Below are 12,010 nucleotides of genomic sequence, written 5' to 3' on the forward strand. Positions count from 1 at the left end.
GTATATAAAGATCCTGTGTATACAGACTATAGTTGATAAAGGCCATCTATGTAGAAGACCATCTGTATATAAAGATCCTGTGTATACAGACTATAGTTGATAAAGGCCATCTATGTAGAAGACCATCTGTATATAAAGATCCTGTGTATACAGACTATAGTTGATAAAGGCCATCTATGTAGAAGACCATCTGTATATAAAGATCCTGTGTATACAGACTATAGTTGATAAAGGCCATCTATGTAGAAGACCATCTGTATATAAAGATCCTGTGTATACAGACTATAGTTGATAAAGGCCATCTATGTAGAAGACCATCTGTATATAAAGATCCTGTGTATACAGACTATAGTTGATAAAGGCCATCTATGTAGAAGACCATCTGTATATAAAGATCCTGTGTATACAGACTATAGTTGATAAAGGCCATCTATGTAGAAGACCATCTGTATATAAAGATCCTGTGTATACAGACTATAGTTGATAAAGGCCATCTATGTAGAAGACCATCTGTATATAAAGATCCTGTGTATACAGACTATAGTTGATAAAGGCCATCTATGTAGAAGACCATCTGTATATAAAGATCCTGTGTATACAGACTATAGTTGATAAAGGCCATCTATGTAGAAGACCATCTGTATATAAAGATCCTGTGTATACAGACTATAGTTGATAAAGGCCATCTATGTAGAAGACCATCTGTATATAAAGATCCTGTGTATACAGACTATAGTTGATAAAGGCCATCTATGTAGAAGACCATCTGTATATAAAGATCCTGTGTATACAGACTATAGTTGATAAAGGCCATCTATGTAGAAGACCATCTGTATATAAAGATCCTGTGTATACAGACTATAGTTGATAAAGGCCATCTATGTAGAAGACCATCTGTATATAAAGATCCTGTGTATACAGACTATAGTTGATAAAGGCCATCTATGTAGAAGACCATCTGTATATAAAGATCCTGTGTATACAGACTATAGTTGATAAAGGCCATCTATGTAGAAGACCATCTGTATATAAAGATCCTGTGTATACAGACTATAGTTGATAAAGGCCATCTATGTAGAAGACCATCTGTATATAAAGATCCTGTGTATACAGACTATAGTTGATAAAGGCCATCTATGTAGAAGACCATCTGTATATAAAGATCCTGTGTATACAGACTATAGTTGATAAAGGCCATCTATGTAGAAGACCATCTGTATATAAAGATCCTGTGTATACAGACTATAGTTGATAAAGGCCATCTATGTAGAAGACCATCTGTATATAAAGATCCTGTGTATACAGACTATAGTTGATAAAGGCCATCTATGTAGAAGACCATCTGTATATAAAGATCCTGTGTATACAGACTATAGTTGATAAAGGCCATCTATGTAGAAGACCATCTGTATATAAAGATCCTGTGTATACAGACTATAGTTGATAAAGGCCATCTATGTAGAAGACCATCTGTATATAAAGATCCTGTGTATACAGACTATAGTTGATAAAGGCCATCTATGTAGAAGACCATCTGTATATAAAGATCCTGTGTATACAGACTATAGCTGATAAAGGCCATCTATGTATAATGACCACCTGTGTATAAAGATCCTGTGTATACAGACTATAGTTGATAAAGGCCATCTATGTAGAAGACCATCTGTATATAAAGATCCTGTGTATACAGACTATAGCTGATAAAGGCCATCTATGTATAATGACCACCTGTGTATAAAGATCTTGTGTATACAGACTATAGTTGATAAAGGCCATCTATGTAGAAGACCATCTGTATATAAAGATCCTGTGTATACAGACTATAGCTGATAAAGGCCATCTATGTATAATGACCACCTGTGTATAAAGATCTTGTGTATACAGACTATAGCTGATAAAGGCCATCTATGTAGAAGACCATCTGTATATAAAGATCCTGTGTATACAGACTATAGCTGATAAAGGCCATCTATGTATAATGACCACATGTGCATAAACCCTGTATATACTATTACCCTGTATATAAAGCCTACCTATATGTATTAGGCCATCTGTTCATATAAAAAAACACCTGCATTATAAAGACCATCTTGTTTATGAACACCACCTGTTAGGCAACCTTATGAATAAAACTATATAAGACCACCTCCGTTTAAAGACCACCTGTATATATAGACCATATACTAGTATAATGCTGTTACGCCATGTGTATAACGAATACTTATGTAAAAGACCAAATCAAACAATTTTATACAACTACATGTATTTTAGTTTTGTAATTAATTAAATCAAAATTTAATTAATGAACACGGATTAAAAGATGAAGTTTCATACATGTACGTGCTAGGGCCTGAATATAAGATGTGAATGAAATTTAAAACCATTCGCACTAAACTGGGATAGGACTGGGTATGCATTGTTACTGATAACACAGCTTTACACTGATTTATCAATACTAACATGAGCAATATGGCCACGTGGCAAAATCATTTAATCTGTGGTACAAATAAGTGGTAACAGGTTGTTAACTTACTGTACATAGTTTATCATAGGGGTTCTGGACTTTGCATTGGACTGAAATTTTATTGAGTCTTCAGATCTTTTTATTGTATACATACACATATGTCTCGGACTCGCAGCAGTAACTGTAGGCCACATCTGCCACATCTGATGATTCTCCAGGTGTTTTCACCCTGAAACTAAATGTGAAGTTTTATTTGTAAGGCTTATGGATAAAGTATTCAGTATTTAATGATACACGCTATTCTGCACCTTGTCTTTTCGGATTTATTTGTGGTGTTTTCGGGGGCGAGAAAATTGGGGTATAATGACTAAATACTGTTGCACCTACTGTGTACATCAGTTGAATAGATATCAAGCTGCTGTGTTTACAAAATTTCTGCTGACAAATCTCTTTTTGCAGAAAGAAAGTTTACTTCTAAAACCATCACTGGGTACAATATTAACCAAAAAATAAATGCTGACCTCCTGCCGGCTAAATATATATCTACTGCTGGATGTGTGTAGGGGAGGGATGTATACTGAGGAAAGCGTGTCCCCTTAGAGCTCAGGGAATTAGTACTGTGTGTGGACTTCATAGGATTGTGTGGATGTCATTCCAACAAAGTTTGTGCATGTGCTAGGACATCATCATTCTAATTGCAAAGTATGCTTGTAGGCATGTGTGTTATGTCTAAAGTGGACCTGTATGATGTCATAAAGATAACTAAATACAGTCGGAATGCTTATCTCACAGGAGTATAACCCAGAGGAGGTTTCAAGACATATACCAAAACAACAATCCCAGTTTATGGATACCCCAGTTCATGTGATACTGACACCTAATCAGCAGTAAAGAATAACAGATGTTGATGATGTGGCAAATTACCAGCCTGGTCAGACTTCAACGTTAAACTTAAGTGGATGATATTGATTTATACCCCGGATGTGAAGTTCTCAAACTTACTGACGGAGATAACGACTTCAGTTCTTGGTTTTATGAATAGTGTTGGAATTTAGTGATCAAGGTCAAAGGTCAGGGGATTTTAAGTTGGTCCTGGTCTACAAGGCTTCATGTATATACCAGCTGTAGCCTAAGACTGAAGGATGTACATGCAAATATATGCATGTTGTACATAGAACTTCACTGTAACTAGAAGTTAAAAAAATATCTTCATGATCACTAGATGCTATACAGTTTTAACATTTGTGTAGACTTGTTGAATTTTGTCATCAGACAAAATATTTTTCAACTTTAAAATAAAATGACTTCCTGATATGTATTAGAAAAAAATGATGGGACAGACTGTTACACAAATCAGAAATGAATTTTGATTAAATGATGAGGGGACATGGAAAAGAGTTTTGAGGATGTTTATAGCGCTGGTTGGTATTCTTGTCTGCCTGATGAGCCGGGGTCGAGGAGTGGAAGGCCTTCAACAGTACTGCCTAGACCAGTCCTGTGGCATACAGGCCTCATGTACGTATTCTGTGGCAATTTTATAGGCCTCGCTTATTTATTCTGACACATACAGGCCTAGCCTCTTGTAGGTATTCAGGGACAAGCAGGCTTTAGATATACATGTAAGTGTTTGTGAAATACAGGCTTCCTTCGAGTATTCTGGGTAAAAAGGCTTCCTATGATTATTCTGGGTAAAAAAGCTTCCTACGAGTATTCTGGGTAAAAAGGCTTCCTACGATAATTCTGGGTAAAAAAGCTTCCTACGAGTATTCTGGATAAAAAAGCTTCCTACAAGTATTCTGGATAAAAAAGCTTCCTACGAGTATTCATGGTGAAAAAGCTTCCTACGAGTATTCATGGTGAAAAAGCTTCCTACGAGTATTCATGGTGAAAAAGCTTCCTACGAGTATTCATGGTGAAAAAGCTTCCTACGAGTATTCATGGTGAAAAAGCTTCCTACGAGTATTCATGGTGAAAAAGCTTCCTACGAGTATTCATGGTGAAAAAGCTTCCTACGAGTATTCATGGTGAAAAAGCTTCCTACGAGTATTCATGGTGAAAAAGCTTCCTACGAGTATTCATGGTGAAAAAGCTTCCTACGAGTATTCATGGTGAAAAAGCTTCCTACGAGTATTCATGGTGAAAAGGCTTCCTACGAGTATTCATGGTGAAAAAGCTTCCTACGAGTATTCATGGTGAAAAAGCTTCCTACCAGTATTCATGGTGAAAAGGCTTCCTACGAGTATTCATGGTGAAAAAGCTTCCTACGAGTATTCATGGTGAAAAAGCTTCCTACCAGTATTCATGGTGAAAAGGCTTCCTACGAGTATTCATGGTGAAAAAGCTTCCTACGAGTATTCATGGTGAAAAAGCTTCCTACCAGTATTCATGGTGAAAAGGCTTCCTACGAGTATTCATGGTGAAAAAGCTTCCTACGAGTATTCATGGTGAAAAAGCTTCCTACCAGTATTCATGGTGAAAAAGCTTCCTACCAGTATTCATGGTGAAAAGGCTTCCTACGAGTATTCATGGTGAAAAGGCTTCCTACAAGTATTCTGGGTTAAGGACTTCCCACCCTTCGTAATACACATGTTTTTCTTGTCGTATTTTCGTGTCGTCATTTCCGTATCTGTCACTGACACTGTCACTGATATAAGATCAGACGACTTCCAGAAGGTCGTATATGAGGCGCATGGAATACAGACTGATGTGTTTTGTTTACCGACCTCACCTGTACATATCACAAGCTAACAGTAGTTCACAAGCTCTTGGTCGCTACGACTTTTGTTGTCGAGCGAGTTACGCTCTGTCAGATAAATCGTTTCACAAATGCAATAACTCTCTGAAAATAGTGGTTTGTAAAATATCAAGATCTCTATAAAATGCAAGTGCATGTGCTTGCACGTAATAACGGCATACCATGCGATAGCCTAAATATACCATGCACATGGTAAGCGGGCTATGGAATGATGTCCAAAGTGTACATGATTGAGAGTAATTTTGTTCCATAAAAGAACAGTAAATTGACAATTAAATATAGTAATTTAATTTATTTCCGTCGTTTTTGGTATAGTAAAGAAAATAAGTGTCATTGTATAAATTCTATCCCTCTGCAAAAAGTTCCAATTTTTTTCAAGGTAGACAAATCTCATCAGGATTAAAATTATTGTAAAATGTAAAATAAATGAATTATAAAGACTTTGTGTGTATTTGGTTCAATTTTTCACTCTTTTTGTATGACACTATGTGTCCTGTTTGCTTTAAGCTTGTATTTAGTAATTTTTATCCATACAATTTCAATAAAAAACGCTTTTTGTAACATGTTGTAGATATTTTATGATAAATAAAATATTCTGGGTAAAAAAGCTTCCTACAAGTATTCTGGGTAAAAAGGCTTCCTAAGAGTATTCTGGGTAAAATCTATCTTATAGGTTAATAAAAGGTATATCTGGATACAGGTGTCTGGTAGATATAGGCATTCAGAGACATATCAGTCTCCATTATGTTCTGACATTATGTGACCTTCAGATCACATTTAGTTAATGCTACAGTAGCAGACAGGCCTTACAAAGAATTAGATATTCTAGGAAATACAGTCAGTTCTGATGTTGGTATCCTGGGACACACATGTAGCTAATATGCAGCAAGCACACTTATCATTGTTTTGTTTTTGATGTCCCCAAGAAACTGGTTTCCAACGCTTACACTGTGCCTGACTGTCCACTTTTCCATCAGCAATTATTCTTTTCTGATGTTAATTTGTTTAGGGAAGTAAAATTCTAAGTAGTTCACCAGCTACATACTGTAATTCCATTATCTTCTAGCTCTTCACTGAAAACTTCCCTATTTATACTCAGATGGTAAATATTTCAGTTTAGGTCTATATATAAACTTAATATCATAGGGGGCAAAGATGACCTATAATTGTCGATAGTACTGTGATGAGCAGCTGAAAATACAGGTATAATGTGAGAAGACACTTTATTACATTTTTACCTCTGAAGTATTAGGAACAATCCATTTGATAAAAATTTAAATCATGAAATGTAATATATATCTTCACTCTTAGTATTGTCCAATCAGAACAGTACTTGCAATTCACTGAGTAGATTTTCAGTATTTTCAGTCTCAAGTTCAGATAAAGTGACTGCAGATTACATATTGTATTCACATAACTGCACAATAGATATCGCTTTGTTTGGAAATCTTACCAATAATACCAGCAAACAGCAAAATTGCCTTGAGAAGCCCAATCGCACTCTGCCTTATTGCTGTCAATCATGACATCATTATAATCTGGTGTAAAATATTACAGTACTTTAAATTCCTGTGTATGAGAAGATGGAGCAGTATTTGTTTTTAAAAAAATCATTCACTCATATCGCAGAATACTTAATATCGTATGGCACTGCCACCATATAAACCTACCAAATTAAGTTGGCATTCATATAGGCTATGAATGCCATGGACCGATAGTTGACGTCATTGTTATTATGACATCATAATTGTTACGTTGGATACCATGCTTCATTGAATTTGCTTTTGTCAAGTTGGCATTCATATTGCCTGTGTGTAAATTAATGCAAAACTAAAAGCAGTTCAATGCTGATATGTATTTTCACTGTGCTTAGCACTTGTGAAAAATATATCGATATTCTGCCATACTTGTCAAGTACATATGATATTCAACGGGAAACTGTGAAATATCCTGTATTTATTATATACCTGGTGATTAAGTAACTTTAAGCAGGTTTGGAGAAAGAATAAACCTGCTGTATCTTGCTGCATGTCTCACGGCTGGCAACAGTACCTTTTGTTGGTATCTCCCCAGACAACCATCTACATATTTCCATTGCTGTTGTGAGGATGTTAAACCTAAAACAGTTCAGCCAGTTTCAGGGTGTACAGTAAAAGATAAAAGTCTGATTTGGTTGGAACTTATCGGTTGTTTCCACCGATCAAGCCGACCAAGTGAAACGTGAATCAGGGTTCCAAAAATGTTAGTGTCGTTTTACACTTATGATGGGTTATGTTTTGCAGAAAATAGAATATGTATATAAAAACAATCGTAGGCATGTGACAAAAGTAATACTATATTTTAATCTGATGTCGCAGAAAGTGCACAATGTATCTCAAACATGTCCACATCCTCTCATTAGCTGTCAATAATATACTGTAAACTAACGTATTTTGATGTATTCAAATTTTAGCCCATTATCAAACCTCAGATTCATCGAATACCATGTTTATCTCGAGCTATTGATCTGGACCCTACGAGTTCGAGTAAACAGGATTTTACTGTATATATACAAACTTGTATATTCATTTGAACAAAAGTTTGTGTTATTTGTAACATCAGCTAAGTACAAGTAAAATTTCGAAGTTCATCTTATAATTCCGACTATATGAAATGTTGTGATTTTAAAAGACCCTATATTCATGTAATTATTTCATTTTCAGCCTGTCCATGTGTGATGTGGTAATTATACAGCTATTTTTATTCTGACAGATCAAAGAAGCAGTAACGACTACGATGAGATTGCTGTTGGGAGGAAGGATAAAGTTGTGGAAATGTCCATGCCGAGCAGTCTGTCAATTGAGGTCACGTCCAGTAAGGCTTCGGCCTTCATTTCTGTCGACGGCACAACGGTCAGTAGATATATACCCATAGAGACATATGATAAAGATAAAAAATAAAGCTAAAACCACATACTACATAAAATAATGATATTTGGGAGGTCGGGTGGCGTGGCGCAGTGGATAGCGCACTCACCAAGGCGACCAGGGTTTAATTTTCTGATCAAGCGTGAAAAGGTTTAGGGTCACCTGCCTGACCACATGGGTATATATTCTCTGTTTTATAATTGTTGTAAAATAAATAAAGTTTGAATTTATAAACAATATTTTAACTGGGTGTAAAATTTACAGCGTTCCAAATACCTGTACAACCTTTCTCTTTGGTGTCATTTTTATATCAGAGCTGTTCTATGGTTCTCGTACACTTTCATCATGTACTGTATCTCCTATAGTACGTCCTAAATTAACCACATAATGAATTTTTCTTCAGATTAAAAGACTTTTCATTTCATATGAGATATGAAAGATATATGACTCCAGTCTGGAAGTTTTGAATTTTGCAAGGCACTAATTATAATGAGCTTCAGTGAAAGACCGGTTGAATTGTATGATCCACTGATATCTAGGTGTTGTCATTCAATCTGTCAAAGTATATAAATTTAACCAGAACAAAACTGTGTGGTCAACCATAAGCTCTAGAGCATTTAACCGCATCTAAGCCTCACCCTGTGCTGGAGCCTTTGAGGGCCCTAGTTTGAGTCCTGTCTTCAAAGGCAGTATCTGTTGGACCATTAGTGTGTAGATATTGTTTATATTGGGGCAGCCTGTAGTGAAATTACGGAGTCTGCCTAAAATTGTGTGCTATATAATTGTATGTGTAATAAAATACAGGTATAGTATAGTAAAGAAGAACGTGAGATAAATTAAACAAAATATACAATGCCATGTTTTGTATTTCAGGTATTACAGGATGATGAACCAGACAGATCTCGGGGGATCCACATCGCCGTCCTGAACCAGGCCACTGTACGTACAGTCTTAGTGCAATGTACCACGTCTCGTTATACCCCATACACCCCACCCCTTTAGGGCCAGAGGAGTAGCACCACCCCTTTAGGGCCAGAGGAGTAGCACCACCCCTTTAAGGCCAGAGGAGTAGCACTACCCCCTTAGGGCCAGAGGAGTAGCACCACCCCCTTAGGGCCAGAGGAGTAGCATGGAATCAGATTGTTTTTGTGTCTGTCTGTGGATAAAATCTTGTCTGAACAGCTCCTCTTAAGTTGATAAACCATTTCAACAAAACTTTGGTACATCTTGAAGATATGCACCTAATATTTTTCCTGGAGTTATTGCCCTTTTTTATTTTATTTTGTTGTCATTTCAAGCCTTGTACAAACATGTTTTCCAACATTAAGTGACCAATTACAATAAAATTTTCTTAGAGTGATACCTAGAGGATAATCTTTACACTAGATTGCCAACTTTTAATCTTTTCATTTCGAGATGGCCACTACTAAAGGACGGTCTCGCTAGCTGCGGCTATCTAATGACCTGAAAAACAGTGCGAACTCTGATTGACTGATACCATATTAGTTATAAATTGAGTTCTATGGGGCCAGTATAGTAAATATTTTGTGTGAGTGATACGTATACATAGGGGATAAACTATTCATCACATTGCCAGTTTTAATTTTTGGGATCCAAGATGGCTGCCATGACCTCTGATTGGCCAAGACAATAATATAATGGTGATAATTTGAGTTCTATGGGGGCTGTCTTTGTTGATACTTTGTTTGATTGATTCATAGAAGATACACTTCGTAATAAAAGGTGACTTTTAAGTTTTGGGAGTCAATATGGCTGGCATGGCCTCTGATTGGCCAAGACAATAATTATGATAACTGAATTCTATATGTCTGTTTTTAGGTCACCTGAGACAAAATCTCAAGTGACCTATTGCAATCGCCTTTTGTCCGTCGTCCTCCGTCGTCCGTTGTGCTTCCGTAAACAATTTACATTTTCGACTTCTTCTCCAAAACCCCTGAACCAATTTCAACGAAATTTTGCAGAAACCTTCCATGGTCAACAAAAATAGTTGCCGGTTTGGTCCTCGGCCCCCAGGGACCTGAGGGGCGGGGCCAAAAAGGGTCAAATTGACTAAAATTTCAAAAATCTTCTCTCCAGACCCAGATATGCTAGAATCAAATACTCTTCATAGATGGAAGGGTCTTAAGGTGCTTTACCTGGGGAGGGGGTAAACTTTACTATAGTTTATGTAGGGAAATCACATTTTGGACCAACATTTGTTTAATTTCCATCGGAAGTAATTAAATTTAGGTTAGCATTATCAGTATTGGGTAGCAGTTTGATGGCATGGACATATGAGCCCTGACTGACCCCCCGGGGCTGATGGGAGGGACCAAAAAGGGTCGAATTGACTGGAATTTCAAAAATCTTCTTCTCAAGACCCAGATATGGTAGAATCAAACACTCTTCATAGATGGAAGGGTCTTAAGGTGCTCTACCAAAATAGTGAATTTTATTACCCTGGGGTCTCACGTGTACCCCTGGGGAGGGGGTAAACTTTGCTATAGTTTATATAGGGAAATCACATTTTGGACCAACATTTGTTTAATTTCCATTGGAAGTTATTCAATTTGGGTGAGCATTATCAGTATTGGATAGCAGTTTCATGGTATGCACATATCAGCCCTGACTGACCCCCTGGGGCTGATGGGTGGGCCAAAAAGGATTGCATCGACTGAAATTTCAAAAATCTTCTTCTCAAAGACCCAGATATGGTAGAATCAAACACTCTTCATAGATGGAAGGGTCTTAAGGTTTATGACCCTAGGGTCTCACGTTTACCCCATGGGGAAGGAGGGGGAGGGGGATTTGTTATGGTTTATAATGGCAAATGATACTTTGAATATTACATGTTAATAACTTGATTGGAATTATAACCTTGAGTTGACAGTTTGATACTTTGAAAATTTTGAGCCAACCCTTCCCCCAAGGGCTGTAGGGTGGGGCCCAAAGGAGTCCGTGTGCTAAAATTTCTTCCTTTTCCTTGTTTAGAATCAGAGGTGCTAGTTTCAAATACTTTTTAGTCTTAAATCTGTATGCTAGATATTGAATAAGGTGGTTTTATTTTTTTTTGTCACTTTGAATAATATTTCTGTTCATGTTAAAACCAAATCAACTCTCTGTATAAATATATCAGGTGACCGTTAAGGCCCAAGGGCCTCTTGTTGTTTATACTTTGTTAGAGTGATATATAGGTGATGTACTTTGTATTAAAAAATGTTGTAATTAAGTTTCAAGATTCAAGATGGCGACCATGACCTCTGATTGTCTGAGACAATAATGGTTATAGCTCTAGATCTATGGGGTAGACTTTGTCAATACAATACTTTGATACATCGATAAGTTTTATGTAAAAAATGTTAAAGCAAACAAAGTTTCAAAATATTGCAGCATTCAAGTTTTGTGAGACATTTTGTGTAAAAACCAAAAATTAATGTACTACATTTGTATATACAATCAATGTTCATTTGATGTTTTAATTTCAGGGAAGTGTGATGTCCAGAACATTTTTTGACACATACAGTGCCAACGAGGACGTGGCTATGATGAAGTACTTGGATAGCATAAGGACAGGACGCATCCTTATATTTACAATCAAGGTACATGTACTTACGTGTATGCTGACATTCAGTTTCAACTACCGTAATCATTAGACAGTCCTTGTTTAGGTTATATTTGCATAAATAATTATAAAAAAGTGGGTATGGTTCATTTCAAAAGGTTAAAGGAATTTGTCCTCGAGAAATAGTTCATTTTAATCTGAAATAATTAGTTTAAAATTGTATCTGAATACATTATTATCAAAGGGCTGAACGAACAAACAGGTTTTCAAGGAAATGTAGTATGGAATTTGATATTGAAATCTCTTGCTGGATGATGACCGTA

At 36.4% G+C, this 12,010-nt stretch overlaps 1 protein-coding gene across 2 annotated transcripts in view; it reads left to right on the forward strand.

The window, feature by feature from the left end:
- The window catches only part of LOC110445144 (protein O-linked-mannose beta-1,2-N-acetylglucosaminyltransferase 1-like), a 48,046-nt gene that overhangs the window by 13,962 nt on the left and 22,074 nt on the right, over positions 1-12,010 (forward strand). Inside the window, exons 1-4 of one of the 2 annotated variants that reach the window (XM_021489569.1) lie at positions 2,621-3,979; positions 7,971-8,110; positions 8,999-9,064; positions 11,611-11,724. In XM_021489569.1, the coding sequence (XP_021345244.1) occupies positions 3,871-3,979; positions 7,971-8,110; positions 8,999-9,064; positions 11,611-11,724 (429 nt within the window). In that variant the 5' untranslated portion in view covers positions 2,621-3,870. Of the gene's footprint in view, positions 1-2,620; positions 3,980-7,970; positions 8,111-8,998; positions 9,065-11,610; positions 11,725-12,010 lie in introns of those variants that run through there. The other variant, XM_021489568.1, reaches the window with a different exon arrangement.

Source organism: Mizuhopecten yessoensis, unplaced genomic scaffold (assembly GCF_002113885.1).
Source record: "Mizuhopecten yessoensis strain PY_sf001 unplaced genomic scaffold, ASM211388v2 scaffold2091, whole genome shotgun sequence".
Lineage (NCBI taxonomy): Eukaryota > Metazoa > Mollusca > Bivalvia > Pectinida > Pectinidae > Mizuhopecten > Mizuhopecten yessoensis.